Consider the following 22,115-nt stretch of genomic DNA (forward strand, 5'->3'; position numbering starts at 1 on the left):
TATTTTGGTTATACATAGGGTTTTACAATATTTGTGATGGGAAAAAAGAAGATACATGGCCCTGTCCCTTGCTTCACCCATACCTTGCCCCCAGCCCAATCACCCACAATAAGTAATGGGAGCACAAAGCTATGTGCACAGTCTCCCTCTCTCTCTCTCTCTCTCTGCAGCCCTTCCCCCCTCCCCTGAAGCCGGCCAGCTTGGCAGGGCCGGCTTATAGGGGAGTTTGGTGTAGGGTTACTAGACATCTGGGGAAACCCGAACATGTCCTCTTTTTAGAGGACTGTCTAGGTGCCTAGATGGACTTTCCAAAATCTGGCACATCCACGCATGCTCGAGGCCCTCCAGATGCAGTCCAGAGGTTGAGGAGGAAGAGAAAAGGCTTTGTGGAGGGTGGGGCTGGGGAGAGAATGGGGTGGGGCTGGGGTAGAACAGGGCAGGGCATGTATCCGGATTTTTGTGATCCTAAATCTGTTAACCCTAGTTCAGTGGCTCTCCTCCGGATCCCTCTTACCTCCTTGGCACTTCAACTCAATTTTCTTCGGTGCACGCATGCGTGCGCGCACACATACACACAGAGCAAGAGGATGAAGGGAAGGAGGAAGATGAAGAGGAAAAGAAGGAGGCAAAGGTGATAGGGGAATTGCACACACACAGAGAGCAAGAGGATGAAGGGAAGGAAGAAGATGAAGAGGAAAAAAAGGAGGCTATGGTGGTGGGAGAATTGCACACACACAGAGAGCAAGAGGATGAAGGGAAGGAAGAAGATGAAGAGGAAAAGAAGGAATTTAAGGTGGGTTGGGAGCTGCCAGCCCTGGGGGCTGTACACATGGGGGAAGCCCATCTCAGTCCCCTCACCTAGGGCCCATTGAGTCCCAGCTACTATTCTGAGCAGCACACTGCCTGTCTGAACTGCTGCTGCATCTCAGGTCAGTGTGACAAAAGATGCAGCAGGGGTTCACGGGCATGCAACAAGCCCTGTTGAGAGGTAAGAGCAGAAATATAGGCCATGAGCTTTGCACACCCACCTCCTCATAAGTCGGACAGAATGTATAAAAAAAGATAAGTGATTGTCTCTATTTACTCCTTAATAAGGGTTATGGGGAGATTAAGTTTTAATAAATATTTATATTAAATTTATTTTAAAAAATACTTGACTTATGAGGAGGTGGGTGTGTAAAGCTCATGGCAATGAGAGGATAACTGAGCCTTGAGTGACACTTCTGAAGTCTTTGTTTAGAAATTATAAAAATGTTATGAACATAATAACAAATATTGAAAAAAATTTGTAGTGTATGATATCCTGAGAAAAAGTGGTTAGTATATGTGGCTATTTCATAGGATAAAATTTCTTTTTGCTAATTACGTGGTTTTAAGTTTAGGCACAGGCATTCACACCATGTTTTCATTGTGTCTAAATGTAGTTGCAGTTCCTGGGTGTAAGCACTATTCTATAAACCATGCCTAACTTTAAGTACGGCTTATAAAATAGCACTTTTATTGTGCTGACTTTTTTTGGGTGCCATATATAGAATTTAGCCCTATCAATTTAGTTAACTTTTTATTGAAAAGTGCCTAGCGCTTACATGTGTGACTGCCAATTATTGGCATCAATCATGCCCATAAGTGATACTTTTCTATAAACTAGGCAAACTATTGGTGCCCAAATTTAGGTGCCAGCTTATAGACTTGCATTTGTACTGCACAGTAAATATATTGCCAGATATCAGGGTGAGTGTATCTGGTGATACATTTTCTGCAGCCCATAACACTAAAACAATTAAACCTAGCTCACACTCTCCAGAGCCCCACCCCAAATTCTCCTAATCATCCTCTCTATATGTCCCCCACACTCCCAATATTCCCTGATGATCCTCTCCTTATACCCCCCAGGCCTGATTATCTAATTATCCACACCACCTCCGTTCCTCTCTGGATAAATGCTGCTGAATATTGACCTATTAATTTCTTGCAAATTCAAGAAGGCAAAATTCTACAAAACAAAATCTACAAAAAATCCTAAGCGAATTTAAGGCACTGTAGGTCTTTGACCTGTAGTACTAAGATATTAAGGTTTAATTGAAATGTTTTGCAGTGATTCCAATGAATTTGCAAATGTTCTCTTAGATCGAAAGAGCAAATTTGGATGGAACCAGTCGTGTGACTGTGGTTAATCATCTGTCTCATCCCATGGGAATTGCTGTCCATGACACCTTCCTGTATTACACCGACCGAGACTATGAGGTCATTGAGAGAGTTGACAAGACAACCGGAGCAAACAAAGTAGTAATAAGAGACAATATTCCAGGACTGAAGTGCCTGCGTGTGCACTACAGAGACAGTGAGTAATATTTGTTGTAATTTCATGCAGGGGTTCCCAAAAGTATACTGGAGGGGGGTCCTCTTTCTCCTTGTCTGTTCAGCACAATATTACCTGAACTAAGCATGCACAAAAGAGCCAGCATTAGTGGCCAAAGCCACTTGAGAGTTAAGTGCTGCTGTAGGCATGACTTAGGTATGGACGTCTTTGGCTGGTAGAGGTGTCCCAAGCCAAAGGTGAAGAAACCCAGGCCCCCGATGCGCTCCTCCCAACCCCATTGATCTCTGGTACAAATTTCATGAAAAAAAAAATCAAAATTCTATGACTGCTACTCAGTTACTTTAGAGCTAAATCTTCAAAGTATGTAGTTGTGGATCTATTTATGGGACAATTTATTAATTATGCATGGGGCTGGAAGTCCCATGGGTATGTTGTATCTACAGGACTACAAGCTTTTCACATATGGAAACCCAGCAGGCTTTCCTTTTGAAAATGCCAATGGCCACAGATTTCAGTTACCATGCATCCATAGAAACAGAGAAAATGACACCAAGTAAAATCCATATGGTCTTTTAAGTCTGCTCATCCATACCACTTACTAAACTCTACTACTTACTAAACTCTTCTGCACAATCCTTTCCTCTAATTCTGTTGCTCAGAGATGTCATTACTCATTTCCAGGCTGGAGATTGTGAGACAGTCTTGGATATTTAGCCACCTCATCCTGGTGCTTTATGAGACTCACAACACTTATTTCAATGGATAAGATCGGGCACTACAAATCACATTTTGCTTTGGGATGTAAGTTGAAAACCAGGATTGTCTCAAAATCTCCAACCTGAAACTGGGAAACTTGGCATCTTTGTGTGCTTGTTCCATATTTCTTGAATTCAGATACAGTCTTTATCTCCTTCACCTCTGCTGGAGGCTGTTCTACATATTCACCAATCCCCAAAAAAGATCCACTGTAATTTAGGGCCCCTTTTATCAAGCTGCGCTAGAGGTTTTTAGTGTGAGCTGGCATGGTAAATGAATTTCGCACTCATAGAATTCCTGTGAGTGTTGGAGCACTTACCTCATCGGCAAGCACTATAAACCTCTAGTGCAGCTTGATAGAAGGGGGGGAGGGTGTAAATTAAGAGAAGATTTTTAACATGTATATAGTGTGCTTATAATAAAGTATTTGTGCATCTTAAAATATAAGACCCAATGGGCCTGATTCTGGAAAGAGCGCCTGCCATGGTAGGCGCCTGCAAAATTGTCACCTACTGCATGTCAATCACGGTAAGCACCGCATCCAGAATCGTGTCTGTTTTTTTGTACAGACACCTGAAATGTAGAACAGCATATTACAAGCCTAAATATGACTCGCACCTATGGAAGCATCAAGGCATGCCTACAGATGCCCAATGAAAAAAAAAGGAGAAGAATCTGCCCCACAAAACAAAGCATACATGAAAAAAGGGGCGAAATAGATGTCAAATCAGTCCAAAAGGGAAACCTTTATTGTATAAAACCCAGGGGACAAAAATACTCAGCCAAGGGGAGGAGAAGGAAGAGGTAATTCCTGTATGCACCTTGACTACAACCACTAGACACTGCTGGGCTGAGTATTTTTATCCCCTGAAAAAAACAATTCCTAGACTGTCAAAACTTGGATATTTGTTGGGATTTATATAATAAAGGCTTCCCTTTTGGATGGATTTGACATCTTGTTTGCCCCTTTTTTTAGTGTGCACTTCTGGCGTAAGCCACCTACACTGGCCTTAAGCACCGTAAGCGTACCTAGATACCTCCATACACGCAAGTCAGACACCTACATTGTAGGCATCATTTGCCGCATCAATTAAAAAAAAGGGTGTCCTGATTGGTTCGTTAGGTGGTAGTAGGAGCTGTTTTGAGAATCAGGCTCAATGGGCTAGCACCTTTAAGAATCATTGCACACTATAGGGTTTCTGGCTTGTTTATCAGTTGATATTAGAATACAGCACACTCCTCAAACATATAAAAAATGATAATAACAAACACTTATTTCAAAATTGTGTAGTCATTCAAATCATAAGTCCTTATGGAGCCAGAGTTCTAAGCGTGAAGACATCTTATATTCCAAGAAATCCCAACATGGTTATGTTTCACGTAGTGCTTCACCAGGGGAGGTCAGTCCATTTCAGCATTTTAATTCCGTTGGCATGGAATAAGATCATCCTTCTCTATTGAGTTGTACTGGAAAAAGAGTTACTGCCTTTTGCAACTAAGAGTCTGTTCTTAACCAGCCCTTTCCAGGCAAGAGGGGGCTGGAAAATCAGCTACATCAAGACTGGCAATGCTGTCAGTACATAAGTCAGGTGAAAACTCAATAACTTCCCAAAGATTTGGAAAGGTTGAGCAGTCGGATCTATATTCCAATGCACTTATCCACATACCAGCACCTGCTATATAGATAAGTGCAGCTGACCAGAGATTGCTGGGGTGGAGAATGGGTGGAACTAGGATGGTCCTGAAGCATATCCAGATAGTTGTAATATTCATTCTGCTATGCAGATAATTTATGCCAGAAGGCTATCCTAAGTTATCCGGATAGCAGACCTAGGGGTCCTTTTACTAAGGTGCACTAACAGATTTAATAAACACTAATGATCAGCTTGTGCTAAATGCTAAGAAACCCATAGGAATAAAATAGGCTTCTTAGCATTTAGCGCACGCTAATCATTAGTGCACACTAACTTTTATGAAGCCGCATTAGGGTTTTTTTTATCGCAGACCGTGGCAGTAAATGCCTCGATACTCAAAGGAGTTTTATGAAAGCTGTGTTAGGAGTTTTTATTGCCATCCATGGTGGTATAAACTCCGACGCTCATAGAAGGGGGTAAGGGTAAATCTGATAGTGCACTTTAGTAAATGGAGTCCTGAATATTGCCACCATCCAGATAAATTCCAATAATGACCACATTATTCAGATATTCAACACTGGCCACTATTGGGATAGTGACGCTGAATATCTGGATATTTATTTTACCATTACAGCCAGTATGTTTATCTGTGGTGGTTGAATATTGATCCATAATACATTTTTAATGGTCATTGGCTATCTAGTACTCTTGGCGGAATTCTGCATGTGTGAGATTGCAGTTCACATAAACAGTTGAGTCTAAGCCGGAGGAGGAAGTGCACCGTTGTGCAGCAGTTCACTTCCTCCTCTACTGTCCATGTCTGCAGGGCAGGATTAACCAATAGGCCACGTAGGCACGTGCCTAGGGTCCGAAATGGTCAGGAGGCCTGATGAAGGAGGGCATCAACATTGTTTTTTCCAAACAGCGATGGGCCCCTCCAGCATCGATCGGCAATGCAGGCCCCCCTCATTGGCAATGCGCCCCCCCCCATCGACGGAAAGTAAGACAAGCAAGCAACGCGGGTAAGAAAGGCAACGGGAACTGTAATTGTGCAAGCGGTGCTGCTTGCCCAAAGCTTCCCTCTGACGCAGCTTCCTGTTTCCGCCTGGGCCCATGGTGGGGTGGGGCGAGGCAGGGGGCACAATGTACTTGTGTGCCTAGGGGCCCTCGACAAATTAATCCTTCCCTGCATGTCTGCACTGAATTTTGCACAGCATGTGCTGAATTCTGTGTGTCCTGAAGGGGTGAGGAATTCTGCACAAATTCTGCACTTGCAGAATTCCATCAGGAGTAATATAAGGCAGAAGTTATCAAGCTGCACTAGGGCTTTAAATTGTGTTATTTGCCTCTTAATGCAACTTAAAAGGCCCTTGTTTCAGTCACCGTGGGTTACATAGTAATGAGATGGGAGCACATCCAGGTTGTGGCACTGAAATAATTAATCTGCCAGTGAATAATCAAATTCTGGTAGTTAATAGTTTTTAACATTAAACACTGAGAGTTAAATATAAAAAATCTCTGTATAATTCTATTCCCTGGAGGAAAAGTCCATAGTCTGTTATTGAGAAAGACATGGGGGAAGTCACTGCTTGCCCTGGATTGGTAGCATGGAATGTTGCTACTCCTTGGGTTTTGGACAGGTACTAGGGACTTGGATTGGCCACCTTGAGAATGGGCTACTGGGCTTGATGGAGCATTGGTCTGACCCAGTAAAACTACAGTAATACCTTGGAATCCGAAAGTCCCAGAACTCGAACAACTTGGAATCCGAACGAAAAATTTGAGCAGATTTTGCCCCAGAATCTGAATGCTGCTTTGGAATCTGAACGCTCTGCACCTTGTTCATGTGTGTTTGTGCCCCAGAATATGAACGCTTCTTTGGAATCTGAATGCCCTGCTCGTTCGTGTGTGTTTGTATATATGTTTCCCCAGTGCTCGGGCCACCTATACATCGTTCAGTTCATTGTAGGAAGCTGTAGTGAAAGCATCTCATGCGATTTTCACCTTTGTATAATATAGTGAGGAAAATCTGTATTATTATTATTTGTTAATATTTACCTTGAAATCCAGTGTATTTACTGTTAAAATTTGAGTTTGTGGGACCCAGGAACGGATTAATCCAGTTTCTATTATTTTAAATGGGAAAAATTGTCTTGGAACTCGAACAGGGTTCTGGAACGGATTAAGTTCAGATTCCAAGGTATCACTGTATTCTTATGTTCTGCCTTCAAGTTGGTTGCACTTTCAGAAATGAGCCATGAATAACATGCACTCTTACTGTTTGTGCTGTAGATTCTGCTGGATCTTCAAATGGCTGTAGCAACAATGTTGGAGCTTGTCAACATCTTTGCCTGCCGAAGCCTGGAGGTCAATTTTCATGTGCATGTGCCACAGGCTTCCAACTAAACCAAGACGGGCAAACTTGTGCCCCATATAACTCCTTCGCAATTGTCTCCATGCTGTCTGCCATTAAAGGTTTCAGCTTAGAGACATCGGACCATTCTGAAGCGATGGTACCAGTGGCAGGAAGAGGTATGTGCAAGTTAAATCAAAAGAACCTCCGTCTCTCTTTTACATTCAGTTTGTAAAAACAATCCTGTTACTCAGGGCTGTGGAGTCGGGAGTCAGAGATGAAGTTGAAATCGGAGTCAGAGTTGGTAAAAATATACCAGGACCAAAATAAAAACTTACAACATTATGATATATGCTAAATTGATCATTTTATGTGTTTTTTGTTCAGGTTCTTTTTTTCAAACTTTAATTATATTTTGTGGTCTATTAGTCCTAGTTTTGTACATAAAGAAATATCCTATATTTCTGTAATTAACTATGCATTGTAGGAGTTAGAATCAGAGTCAGACAGTAGAAAACTAGAGGAGTTGGAATTAAAAGTTTGGTGCACTGACTCCACATCCCTGCTATTATTACTAACATTGTGTCTTCATGCATGGTCTTATATACTGTAATGTGGAAATTCAGCTGTTCTGAAACCAAATGATGGAGGTCTCGGTTTATATTTAAGTTGGCTGCTCGCCCTCCCACCCCTGGACCTGTTGCAGACCTTCCCCTGGCCTGCCATAAGCCCTGGTGGTCCAGCAATGAGCCAGGACAGGAGGGATCCCTCCTGCATCCTGTCTCGGCCTACTGTAAAACTTCTCACCTCCCTCCCGCCTCCCAGAATGCCTACCTTGAAAGCCCAGTGGTGAACCAAGGCAGGAGCAATCTTCCTATGCTCTTGCCCCAGGCGAGCTGCTATTTAAAATGGTTGCCCTGAGTTCTTGCGAGTTCCCGTGGTCTCATGAGGTTTGCCCTGGGAACTCGCAGCAGCCATTTTAGATAGTGGCTCGCATGGGGCAGGAGTGTAGGAAGATTGTTCCTGCCCCGGTTCACCACTGGACCACCAGGGCTTTCAGGATAAGCTTTCTAGAGGTCTGGGAGGTAGAAGGGAAGTAGGATGTTTTAGAGAACTGGGACTGGTGGCGAGAGGGATCCCTCCTGTCCTGGCTCACTGCTAGACCACCAGAGCTTACGACAAGAGAAAAAGAGTTACCTCAGTTTATATTTGGATCGATTTGTATTTGAGTATATAGGTATATCAAATCCCATCCCTATTACCATGTACTAATGCTGTTAACATACATTATTAGCAACCAAGTCCCACTGCAAAGATTTAGATTTGAAGTAGAATAATGCACATTATTGGCATTAGAGGGCAACAAAAACTAGTTTCTTTGGTTTTGGCCAAAATCAAATCTGAAAAATATGCCATTATTTTATGGCCAAAGTCAAAGCTGAATCCAAAACCAGCTGCTAGGATCTTGCCCAGCTTGGCCCCTGCATAGAACGAGCCCTCATTCCTTCCCTGCCTCTCCCATGCACAGAATGAGCACCCACTCCTCTCCCCTCATGCACGGAGTGAGTCCCCATCCTAGGCTCATCCATAGGCATCCTGCATCCCCTGGCCTACTATCCATTTCCTAGTGGTCTAGAGGGTAGTCAGGACAAGAATGATCCCCAGTCACTCCTACCCATATCCTTTCCATTGCCAAAATGATTGCCACAAACTCTAGTGTCAATCTTCTGAGACTCATAAGAACATAAGAAATGCCTCTGCTGGGTCAGATCCTAGGTCCATCGTGCCCAGCAGTCCGCTCACGCGGTGGCCCAGCAGGTCCAGGACCTGTGCAGTAATCTATCTATACCCCTCTATCCTCTTTTCCAGTAGGAATTTGTCTAATCCTTTCTTGAACCCCCAGTACCGTACTCTGCCCAATCACGTCCTCTAGAAGCGCATTCCAGGTGTCCACCACACGTTGGGTAAAAAAGAACTTCCTAGTATTTGTTTTGAATCTGTCTCCTATCAACTTTTCCGAGTGCCCTCTTGTTCTTTTATTATTCGAAAGTTTGAAGAATCTGTCCCTCTCTACTCTCTCTATGCCCTTCATGATCTTATAAGTCTCTATCATATCCCCTCTAAGTCTCCTCTTCCCCAGGGAAAAGAGACCCAGCTTCTCCAATCTCTCAGCATATGACAGGTTTTCCATCCCTTTTATCAGACGCGTCGCTCTCCTCTGAACCCTCTCAACTAACGCCATATCCTTCTTAAGGTACGGCGACCAATATTGGACGCAGTACTCCAAATGCGGGCGCACCATTGCCCGATACAACGGCAGGATAACCTCTTTCGTTCTGGCTGTAATACCCTTTTTGATTATACCAAGCATTCTATTCGCTCTCTTAGCGGCTGCTGCACACTGTGCCGTCGGCTTCATTGTCATGTCCACCAATACCCCCAAGTCCCTTTCCTGGGTACTCTTATTCAATAATATCCCTCCCATTGTATAGTTGTACCTCGAGTTTCTGCTCCCCACATGTAATACCTTACATTTCTCAACGTTGAACTTCATCTGCCATCTCGTCGCCCAATCTTCTAGTTTGTTCAAGTCCCTTTGCAATTCTTCACATTCCTCTGTAGTCCGAGCTCCATTAAATAGTTTAGTGTCGTCCGCAAATTTTATTATCTCGCACTTCGTCCCTGTTTCTAGATCATTTATGAAGATATTAAATAGTAGCGGCCTGAGCACCGAACCCTGCGGGGCACCACTCGTGACCCTCCTCCAGTCGGAGTAGTGGCCCTTCACTCCTACCCTTTGTTTTCTACCCTCCAACCAGTTTCTGATCCATCTATGTACGTCTCCTTCCACCCCATGGTTCTTTAGTTTCCAGAGTAGGCGTTCATATGGCACCTTGTCAAAGGCTTTTTGGAAATCTAGATATATGATGTCAATGGGGTCTCCTTTGTCCATCTGTTTGTTAATCCCTTCAAAGAAGTGCAATAAGTTTGTTTGGCACGATCGCCCCTTGCAGAAACCATGCTGGCTGGCTATCAGAAGTTCGTGCTTTTCAAAATGTTGATCAATGCTTTCTTTTATCAGTGCTTCTGCCATTTTCCCAGGAACTGAAGTCAGGCTCACTGGCCTGTAGTTTCCCGGATCACCTCTTGATCCCTTTTTAAAGATGGGCGTAACGTTGGCTATCTTCCAATCCTCTGGGATCTCGCCTACTGGAAGTCATGGCAGCCATTATGAGATTGGAGCTAGCATGGGCAGGAGCGATCCCCAGTCACTGTGGTCCAAGTCAGATCCAGTCTCAAAATGGCTGTTGCAACCTCCAGCAACAGTTTCATGAAACTGCTGCTAGAGATTATGGCAGCCATATTGTCTGGAACGACTGGGCATTCCTGCCCCACCTACCTACTAGACTACCAGAGGATGGACGGTAGCCCCTTTAGGGGTGGGTAGGCTTTATGAGTGGGTCCAGGAGGGGGATCTCATTCTATTTAAGGGTCAGGGAAGGAGGAAGGAGGAAGGCTTCTACTGTTTGGGAGGTTGGGAGAACTAGGAGACCCAGCATAAAATTTCAGTTCTAGTTGAATGCACATGCATTTTGAGCCAAAACAGAAACAAGTCCAAATATGAATTTTGGGCCAGTTTTAGCACAGAAGCCAAAACATTAAATTAAGTTGGCCTCTAAATGGCATTAGTGTGTTCTAATCTGATAATGCATGTTAGCAACTGTAACTGTCAGTTGAAAATGTACTTCTTTATTTTATAAGGGTTTTATTTAATTTGTTGAGGAAATCAGATCAATTTCCTAGAGAATATATTTATGTTAATATTTATTAACCAAGCCCATTGTTAAACTTTGCAGGCCGCAATGTACTTCATGTGGATATCCACATGCCCTCTGGCTATATATACTGGTGTGATTTCAGGAGCACAGCGGCTGTACAGAACAGGATCCATAGAATTAAACCTGATGGGTCCTCTTTTAGAACCATTGTCAGCAGTGGAATAGGAATTAATGGAATCAGAGGAATTGCTATTGACTGGTTAGCAGGTAGGTAAAGCAAAGCAAATGTAAGTATAACATGACTTTAAGAGGGAGGCTTTAAAAAAAAAAAAAAAATCACTTGATCTATAGCAGGAGTTTTCAACCTATTTCTTGGAACATACTTAGCCATGAACATACAAGAGATAGATTTGCATGTACTACTTCCATTGTAGGCAAATCAATCTCATGTATATTCATGGATTTATTCTACGGATGGGTTTGAAGTACCATATTTTTTGTTCCATAAGACGCACTTTTTCCCCCCCAAAAAGTGGGTGGAAATGAAGGTGCATCTAATGGAGCGAATATAACCCAACCCACCCCACCCCTGAGCATCTCACGCTTGCAAAAAATACCTACTGTACCCAAATTTAATACCTTGAGCAGTCATGAGCAGCCCGTCGTGGCGTGACCAAGATGAGGAGGACCAACAGTGTTGCCAGAGGCCATGCAACTAGTCAGGACCAACAGTGCTGCCAGAGGCCATGCAACGGTAGCTGGACGAATCTGGGCAGCGCGAACAGCAGCTGCTGAAGAAGAAGGAGGCTGCCCAGGTGCTAGCGAACATGACAGCCTGGGCAGTTGCTGCAGCGGATAAAGGGCGGGAAAGCACCAACTAGGAGGAGTGGGGGAAACCTGAGCTGGACTCTACCGCTGAGGCCTGGAGGCAGAAGCCTCGCCTTGCCGCAGCCAAGGAAGAGCCGGATTTGACACAGGCCGGGGGCTGGGGGACGACAACGGTGGCGAGATCTGGGAGGTGAGGAAGCGGAATGGGAGGAGTTCTCTATCATGTCAGTTCAGCCTCTGCCCGGGCCTCGGCGGTACCCGGATGCTCTAGAGGCCGTGCAGCAGGATCTGGAGGCGGTGAATGAGCGGGCTAACCTATCTTTTCTGGGCTTGCATAGAAAGTTTGGGCAACTCCAGCTATAAAATCAAGTTCTACTTTACAGGGAACACTTACTTTAAAAATGATCTAAGGCTAATCTAATCTAATCTAAGGCTTGGCTTTATATACTGAATCATCATTCTAAGAAAGCTCGACTCGGTTTACAATAGTTAACTTAACAGAAAAAAACCCATAAGGAATAATGACAAAATTTCAAGAAAATTAATTTTCAAAATGTTTAGCAAATAAAGTGGTTTTTAAAGATTTACAAAAATATTGAAGTGAACCAGAACTCCTTAAAAGAAGCGGAAGATCATTCCAAAGTTGAAAAAATTTAAAAATCAAAGATTGACTAAAAATCTTGACTCCTTTAGTCCCTTTTCTGGAAGGAAGGGATAACTTAAATTGCTGGATGCCTCTTGCAAAAGAGAATCTGTAGACATTCCAAGATAAAGGAATAAGAGGAGTAAAGATACCATATAGGATCTTGAAAGCAACACAAACACATTTAAATTGAACTCTAAAATAAACTGGGAGCCAATGAAGACTCTGAAGCAACGGAGTCACATAGTCAAATTTACATTTCCCAAAAATCAATTTCGCAGCAGTATTTTGATTCAATTGCAATCTATAAGGGCAGATTTTTGTAAAGCTGAGATAAATAACGTTGCAGTAGTCAAGGCGAGATAGTATAATTAACTGAACTAAAATAGAAAAATGATGATGATGAAAAAGATGTCTAACCTTCCTCAGCATACGTAGATTAAAAACACATTTCTTTTTTTTAATTCTTTATTCATTTTTAAAACTACAATTGTGCACAAGAGATGATGTATTTACATAAAATATTAACATTACAGCACAATAAACTTGATAGAAATAATGACAAGACTTATTTCCCCCCACCCCTTTTTCCAATTGAACAACATAAAAATACCTATAAACAACCTATCCATACCTCTTAATCAGTGCCAAAACATATCCCCCTCCCCCCACCTCGGATGTGTATGTTTTCCTCATTTATATAAATAAATCAATCCTTACAAAATTTTTTTATAATATCCCCTCTGAATGGCCATAAACTTTTCCATTTTAAAGACATAGCATAGGGATTCCCACCAGAATGAATAATTTAATCTGTCCCAATTTTTCCAATTCTTTAAGATAAGCTGCATGGCAACCCCCATCATTATAAACAAAAGTTGTTATTTTTTGCCAAAATTTGACTTTTTGCCCTCATAGATGTTCCAAATAAAATGGTATCATATGATAGTGCCACTGGATTTTCTAATAAATTATTAACTTGATCCCAAATCGATCTCCATAATTTTAGTATCAAGGGACAATAGTATAGTAAATGATCCAACGTCCCCACTTCCAGATGATAATGCCAGATGATAATGGAACAATCTACTCTATGTAAACAAACTGGGGTCCAAAAACTCTATGTAACAAAAAAAATCCATGTTTGTCTCATAGATGCAGACATTGTACATCTCATCCTCCAAGACCAAATTCGTGGCCATTGAGACACAGTAATTTCATGCTTTATCTCAATGCTCCAAATGTCACGCAGTCCAGTTTTTGGTTTCTTATTCATAAATCTAGATATTAATTTATACAACTGAGCAGCCTGGTGACCTAGGAAATCCACCTGGAAACATAAGACCGGCAAACTATACTGATTACTTAGATTTTTCCATTCAGGGAACCCCTCCTGAATTGCCTGTTTCAACTGCAACCATTTATAATTTTGCAATTTATTAAGACCAAATTTGTGTTGCAATCATGAAAAATCAAGCAGCTTACCATCTGTTATAACATCATCCAAAGTTCGTATACCCACCTTCATCCAATGCTTCCAGATGACCTTAAACCCGACAATTTGAATCTTAGATTTATGGATTGGAATAGGTGTTAAATTATTGACAAATTTTAAAGTTTTCAAAGTATCTAGTAAAATTCTATTGTCCTTGTACAATCTAGGCATCTTGATGCTCAAAATATGACTTAATCTCATTCCAACCATAACCAGTCTGGCAGACTTTCCATGAGTTCAGGGAGGATCCAATACATACCCTGACGCATAATATAGGCTTGATGATACCTATAGAAATTTGGAAAATTTACCCCACCCTCCACAATTGGTTTTTGTAGAGATACCATGGCAATTCTTGCTGCTTTCCCCAGCCAAATATATTTCGTCAAAATACTATTTAACTTTTTATAAAATGACCCTTGAAAATACACTGGCAACATTCCCATTTGGTTGCAAACCACAGGCAAGACCATCATCTTAACCATTTGGACTTTCCCACACCAAGACAAATGTAAAGGGTTCCATTGCTCACACATTTCAGTAACCTTCAACGGTAAATTTTTTTCATTAATTTTAATTGACACTTCCAACGTATTATGAATCCAAATTCCTAAATACTTAATTCCTTCCTCCTTCCAAAGAAAAGGGAATGAACTAAATAAACCCTTTTGACAATGAACATTTTAAGGAAGAACCTCAGATTTACTTCAATTTATTTTATAACCAGAAAATTTTCCAAATTTTTCAATTAAATCTAGCAAACTTGGGATGGTAGATTCAGGATTTCTCAAATGAAGCAAACTATCATCTGCATATGCATTGATTTTATATTCCCGACCTGTATAAGGAATGCCCTGAATCTCCCTTGCCTGCTGAATAGCTAATGATAAGGGTTCCAGTATAATATCAAAAAGCAAAGGAGATAACGGACAACCTTGTCTAACTCCCCTCCTTAGACAAAAACGTTCTCAAAAAGTATTATTTATATATAGTCTAGCAGAGGGGGAGCTATACAAGGTTTGAATCATTTGTATGAATCCAGAACCAATAACAAACCAATCCATTGCTTGATACATGAAGGTCCATTTCACACGATCAAAGGCCTTCTCTGCATCCAAGGATACAGAGAAAGCCGGGTCATCTATGGCTTTTGATAAATTTAACATATGGAAAGCCAATCTGGTGTTATTTGAAGAATGTCTTTGAGCCACAAACCCCGTTTGGTGCATACCAATGATATAAGGGAGAGCCTTAGCTAAGCGCAAAGCCAATAACTTAGCCAAAAGTTTACCATCTACATTTATCAAGGAAATAGGCCTAGGATCTTTATTTGGTTTTGGTAAAACAATAGTTAGAGATTCTGCTATAGTACCTGATATACAACCTTTATTTAGTTGAGCCTGATATAAATTTAATAAATAAGGTAATAGGGAACTTTGAAATGATTTATAGAACTCCACAGTAAATCCATCACCACCTGGAGCAGATCCAACTCTAAGGGACTTCAAAGATGTTTGTAGTTCTTTCAATGATATTGGCAAGTCAAGGGATCTTTTAATATGCTTGGGAATTTTAGTACCCTTAATTATTTTTAAAAATTCTAATCTATTTAATTCTTTCTTTGAATAAAGCTCACAAAGCCTTATTATAAGGCTTACAAAGCCTTATAATATATTAAAAATTGTTTTAAAACATTTCCAATTTGAGAGTGAGTTACCCCATTCTCATCATTAATAGCCACAACCTTTACTTTCCTTTTTTTTTTAAAGATAATTAGCCAATACTCTTCCCGCTTTATTCGAGTTTCCATAATACAGAGCTTGCTGTACAAACAATTCTTTTCTAGCCAATTTAGAGGAAATCTCATTATAATTATATTTAGCTTTTAATAGAGCCTTGGGGGTTGGAGTCGTTTGTTCCTGTTATTACTATTATCATTAACAGCAACGGGAACAGGTTTTTAACCCAGTCAACATTTGTCTTGGCTCTTCCTCCCCCCAACCTTTATCACTGAAGCTGTGGCAACCAATTTGGGACTCGCAGGGTAGGGGTGGGGGTGGGGACAGGGACTGCCTACCACTTAGACCTGCCCTGTACCCTGTCCTGGACTATCACTAGACCACCAGAGGGGGGTACAGGGTGTGGGGCAGGGCATAGTGCAGAGCCTGGCAGGGAGAGGGGCTGGCTGCATAGCCTGGGAGGGCAGGGAGGGAAGGGCTGGTAAGGCAGGGAGGGAAGGGGGCTGGATGCAGAGCCTGGTATAAGTATACAATTTGGTTCAGAATGTTTTTTTTTTTTCTTGTTTTCCTACTCTAAATTTAGGGTGTGTCTTATGTTCAGGTGCAAAAAATACGGTATTGGTTGCCTTTCATTACCATTCTTCTCCATGGCATAGTACCTCATGTCCCTTTATGAAAGAACAAAAGATATTATTGTTTGATAGCAACCTAAATTTTGTTTCCAGGAATTGGTTGGTTTAAGATGGCTTTGATCCCCATGTGAGCCTGGTTTATAAAATCTGTATTTGCAAACATGGGCAAAAAAATATTTTAAAATATATCAAAATCTAGTGCAATGTGTCTAGTGGTCCTGAACATTAGGGTCTTGTATCTGAACTAGTAAGTTGCTTGCAGAAAACTGTCAATTATGTTTTCGGCTCTACTTCCTGTCCCCTCAGTTTGTTTTCTTCAGGCAAGTTGCTCAGAAGTGTTTTTGATCTGCTCTGTGGTTTTATTATATTTGGGTACTTTTTCTCAGTGTTCTTAGGAGGCTCAGTGTCCCAAGGTTCCACATGGTGTGACTTCTGCCTGGGTAATGATGCAGACTTGCACGGCGAAAGTCTGCTGCTTGAAAGATCAGCCCCTCAGGGGCACCTAGCTAGCCAACTTGCTGGAATTTTTTTTATAGCTCAGGGGCCATCCCCTGCATAGCTGCTTGCATCCCTGATTTAGTCAGGAGCTTGAATGAAAACTGTTTGGGCTCTATCCTGATTTGGCCAGGACTAACTGGCTGGCTGTGTTGTCCCCCCCTATCGTGGTGCAGTTTTCCAGGAGTTGAGGTGAACTCTGAACTCTGTCCAACTGGCATCCAGAAGACCAGGTTCGTCCAATGAATCTGTGTGGAAGATTTCTTGTCCCTTGATTCCAGCTGAAATCCTATGCAGAAGCAGGTAGGCACTACATGGCACAATGAATAAGGCTGTTGAAGCCTATGGAGAAAATGGGGTGGGGGGTCTCTAAAAGTTGAACTTGAGGGTTTATGACCCCAGAACCCAGGTCTCTCCCCTCTAAAACCCCTGTGATTTTTCCCTCCTTCCTTCAGAGAGGTCTCCACTGGCCGTTTTTGATGCAATTTTTCTGGCAGCGGCCATCTTGGAGTTTAAACAATCTTTTTTCTTTTTGCTTCTATCTGCCTCAAAACCCCTCAATTTTGCTCAGAATCAATTGGGATGGGCTCCTCAGGACTTTTTACCTCTATATCATGTCAGGTTTGTGCTGGATGGCTGGCCAAGGAGTGTTCATGTCCCGTATGCAACAGAGCTTGCGTGGGAGGGGTGGAAGCCTCGGGCTCAGCCTCCTCCAAGTCCTCCAGGGATGGGGGTCCACAGGATGTGCATTTCTAGGAGTAGTGACCCTTTTCAGGGCCCTCTGAATCTGTATTGGCCATACACAGTTACATGGGTACCATGGAACCCAGGAGGACCAGTAGAAGGTCACTGCCGGGATCTGTGAGACCCTCAGCACAAGGCAATTCCTCGGATTTTGTGAGCTTTATGTGCACTCTTTATTTAAACTGCTGAGGGTCCTCAGCATCTGTTAGCTGTGCACCAATGGTGGTGGTGCAGGGGTTCTCCCCTCAGCAGGCGCCCTGACCAGATGAGGACGTAGACTTGGACCAGGAGGTTCAATCTGTCATTGACTGGGAGGATACAAAGGTAATTACTTCCTACTGGTAATGCAACAACTTAGCCGTGCCTCAGTGACCTTATCATCCAGTACAATACTACTATGTATTTTTTGCAAGTCAACGGTCTATGTCTCGATCATTGGCAACTGGCTGTTGGAAATATAAATATTTTGATATGTTTTATAAACTTTTTTTAGATTTTTTAGACTTTTTTTTTTTTTTTTAAAGAACTAATGTCTTTCACTCTATTTAAATACAAAAAAGCAAAAAAGCATTCATAAGATAGTGCAAAACTTAAATGGCACTTATCTTTCTGGAGCACTGTGAATCCCAACGGGGCCACCGTTTCACCCGCTGTGGCTTTGTCAGGGGATCAAATAACAGTGCAATATACTTTTGACTATGCTCCTCTCATTTGTGCTGCTTGATACAAATGGCGGCGACCCGAAAGATAAGTGCCATTTAAGTTTTGCACTATCTTATGAATGCTTTTTTGCTTTTTTGTATTTAAATAGAGTGAAAGACATTAGTTCTTTAAAAAAAAAAAAAGTCTAAAAAATCTAAAAAAAGTTTATAAAACATATCAAAATATTTATATTTCCAACAGCCAGTTGCCAATGATCGAGACCTAGACCGTTGACTTGCAAAAAATACATAGTAGTATTGTACTGGATGATACGGTCACTGAGGCACGGCTAAGTTGTTGCATTACCAGTAGGAAGTAATTTTGTATCCAGTGAATTTATTTGATACTTCCAGCAGTACTTGTTTGTAGGATACAAAGGTAAACCAACAAGAAGAGGACTTCCTTATTGTATAATCATCTTACCCAGAATGACTTGTGCTGTAAAGCAAATTTGGTCTAAAATGAATGATTCCAAAGGACTTTAAGAATATATAAAAAGGCCTATCACAGACAGGCATATCATAATCGTGGGTGATCAGATCATAGGACCTCTTACAATTTGTATATTATTTCAGGTCCACATCCTGACTCCAAATTTTAATCGCCTACGCCTGTCCCATCCTACCTGCCTTACCTATTTTGTGTAAAAAACTACAGAACTACATCTGCAGGTGTGTGCACGATTATGATGCGCCTGTGTCTTACTGCAAGTAAATCTACTGTTTAGTAAAACATAGTAGCTTATTTTGTTCTATATGGGAACAGCTAATATTGAAGATAGACACACTTAAGTTAGCCTGTGGTAGGCCTTTTTATATATTCTTCAAGTCCTTTGGAAACATCCATTTTAGACCAAATTTGCTCTACGCCACATTGACTAGGAGGATGCCAAGTCCTATTCCATGCTACTTTTATCCCCAAATGAAGTCTACTTCACGAGCCCATGGTTTTAACCCACTTCAAACCCACGGGTTAAAACCATGGGCTCATGCTGCGGGGAAGGGCAGGAGAGTCGGGGCAGAGAGCAGGGTGGCGAGTCAGGGCAGAAAGCAGGGCAACGAGTTGGGGCAGAGAGTAGGGTGGCAAGAGGAGAGTCGAAGCAAAGAACAGGGCAGTGAGTCGGGGCAGAGAGCAGGAGAGTTGGGGCAGAGAGCAGGGCAGTCAGAAGGTCCTCAGCAGTCACTTATTTTTTGATCGGCCAGCCCAGTCGGTGTTCATGAAATTTTTTAGTAAATTGCTGCCTTCCTACATTTGCATGCACGGATCAGATCGGGCGTGAATTGGGTCAGGGTCGCAAAGTGGACGGGACACGATCGGTGTCCTTAGTGAATCTAGCCCTCAGTATCTGGAGTACTTGGGAATCTTGTTCAACATGGCCTTTGGCCAAGTGTTTCTCCCAGAGCCATACAGACTGAAGCTCCAGAAGCAGATTTCAGAGCTACTATAGGCCATCTCCCATAGCGTGCAGGACCTGGGGGGCAATGACAGTGATCATAGAAATGGTTCCTTGAACCAGAGTGCACATGATGTAACCCCTCCAAGATTCTCTCCTCTTTTGCTGGTCCCCTTAGATGGCCTCACTACAACAGCTGCTCCCCTGGCTACCTGCAGCCCTGCAGCGAAGAGCAGCCTATTTTAGTGGCTACGTCAGCTGCCCTTTCCAGGGGCATACCTCTTCACATTTCCTCCTGGGCAATACTAACAACTAATACCAGCCTTTATGGTTGAGGGAGTCATTGCAATGGATGTCCAGTCCAGGGACATTGGACTCTGGCTCAGCAGAAGTGGTCCATAAATCTCCTGGAGTTCAGGGCCATTCTGGTATTGGAGAAGTCTCTGGAAGGCAAAGCAGTCAGGGTCTTCTCAGACAATGTGACAGCAGTAGCATATGTCAACAAGCAAGGAGGCTCCAGAAGTGTCTTGTTGTCTTCTGGTAGGTGGAAGCTCACTTGAAAGCTCTCTCAGCTGCACACGTAGCAGGATTGGAAAATGTGTAGGCTGGCTTTTTCAGTCAGCAGATTTTTCACCCGAGGCAATGGTCACTGTTTCCACAAGCATTCAAAATCATAGTGCAGAGGTGGGGCCTCCACAGATGGATCGTATGGCCTCAGTGGTTAATGCCTGAGCACTTCATGTTTACAGCCACAGATACAAGCTTGGAAGTGAAGGATTGGACCTGTTAGTCCAACCGTGACAGGAGAACAAGATCTTGTACATGTTTTCCCCGTGGTCCATGCTTGATCGATGCATTCACAGGATTGTGATCCAGCCCGGATTGGTAGTCCTAGTGATGTCCGATTGACTTCACAGTCCATAATATGCGGTTCTAGTCCATCTCCAGAGGGACAAAGGCCTCAGACTGCCAGTTCAAGTGGACCGTTTTACTCATGGACCGGTTCCTCAAGAATCCAGAACATTTTGGGCTTACAACATGGCTCTTGAGCAGGCAGCAAGGGTTATTCGGATGTGATCATCACTACATTGTTCAGAGCTAATAAGCCGTTCATGGTGGTAGCCTATGCTAAGGTCTAGAAGTCCTTTCAGCACTGGTGTGCAGTGAAGGATGTAGAGCCCTTGTGAGCTCCAATCTCAGTAGTTCTAGTCCTTTTGCAGGAGGGTCTTCTGAAGGGCTGTTGGTAGGTTATCCACAGGTGCAGATAGCAGGCCTTTCCTGTTGCCAAGCTCAAGGGGAAAGAGGCTACTTGGCCTCTCACCCAGATGTCCCTGATTCATTAAAAGGATTCTGCGGTTGGTGAGTTCCCCTTTCCCTTCCTGGAACCTTAACATGGAGTTGCAAGGACTCAGTACTGCTCCTTATGAGCCCTTACTGGAGGCTTCCCTTTGGGATCATACAGTTAAGACAGTGTTCCTGGTGGTGATTATGTAGGCGAGACGAGTTTCTGAGTTACAAGCTCTTTCCTGCAAGGCTCTCCTTATGATGGGTTCTGTCCTTTTTACCCAAAGTAGTCTCAGCCTTCCACATCATTCTGGAAGTCTGTTTGCTACCTCTCTGTAAGGAATTGCGAGAGCTTGGTGTGAGTTTTTGCCTCTGTGGACGACATCCAGTTTTTGATTCCTGTGAATATGTCAATGGCTGATGCTTTGAGGTGTCTTAACAATTGTTTTCAGGTTATTCAGGACTGGATGCATCAGAATCAGCTGAAACTGAATGCGGCAAAAACAGAAGTTTTGTGTGTTGGCTGTGAGAGGCAGCTGATGTTGTTTCCTTCTGAGATAATGTTAGGTGTTGTAGTGGTTCTAGTGCTTCGTCAGAGTAGATATCTAGGGGTAATTTTGGATTCAACAGAATGTGTCAGTGGTGTCTCATGCATTTTTCATACTTTGACTATTGTGCAGATTAAGAGACTATCTATCTGCGGATAATTTTAGGACTACAGCAGATCCTCAATATTCACGGGGGTTAGGGGCAAAGCAGGCCCACGAATATTGAAAAATCGCAGATAATTTTTAGGGCTGGCTCTGACCCACCCCTGCCTCCCTCCTGTGTCCCGGACCTTCTCCAGCCCTTACCTGGTAGACTAGCGGTGACGCGGGGCAGGAGCGATCGTCCTACGCTCCTGCCCCGTGCAGAGCCATCATCAAAATGGCTGCCATGAGTTCCTGTTGTAGTCTCGAGACTACAATGGGAACTCACAGCAGCCATTTTGATGACGGATTTGCATGGGGCAGGAGCATAGAAAGATTGTTCCTGCCCCACGTCATCGCTAGACCACCAGGTAAGGTCTGGGGAAGTACCGATGCAGAGATTTAAAAAAATAAAAAAATTGCGAATAACCGAATCTGTGGGTATTGAAACCGCGGATTCAGAATGTGGTTCAGGCTCTACAAATTTCTTAGAATGCTGCCACTCATATTATCATAAGAGCCTCGAGATTTGATCATGTTACCCCAATTTTGAGGAAATTACACTGGTTGCCTGTTAGCACCTGTATTGAATTCAAGGTTCTTTGTGTAATTTTTAAGCTTCTGAAAGA

At 42.7% G+C, this 22,115-nt stretch overlaps 1 protein-coding gene across 3 annotated transcripts in view; it reads left to right on the forward strand.

Annotated features, from left to right (window-relative positions):
• The window catches only part of LRP2 (LDL receptor related protein 2), a 442,478-nt gene that overhangs the window by 235,746 nt on the left and 184,617 nt on the right, over window positions 1-22,115 (forward strand). For all 3 annotated transcript variants that reach the window (XM_033945766.1, XM_033945765.1, XM_033945768.1), the window contains 3 exons: window positions 2,128-2,341; window positions 7,003-7,242; window positions 10,921-11,109. In XM_033945766.1, the coding sequence (XP_033801657.1) occupies window positions 2,128-2,341; window positions 7,003-7,242; window positions 10,921-11,109 (643 nt within the window). The remainder of the gene's footprint in view (window positions 1-2,127; window positions 2,342-7,002; window positions 7,243-10,920; window positions 11,110-22,115) is intronic.

Source organism: Geotrypetes seraphini, chromosome 5 (genome assembly GCF_902459505.1).
Source record: "Geotrypetes seraphini chromosome 5, aGeoSer1.1, whole genome shotgun sequence".
Lineage (NCBI taxonomy): Eukaryota > Metazoa > Chordata > Amphibia > Gymnophiona > Dermophiidae > Geotrypetes > Geotrypetes seraphini.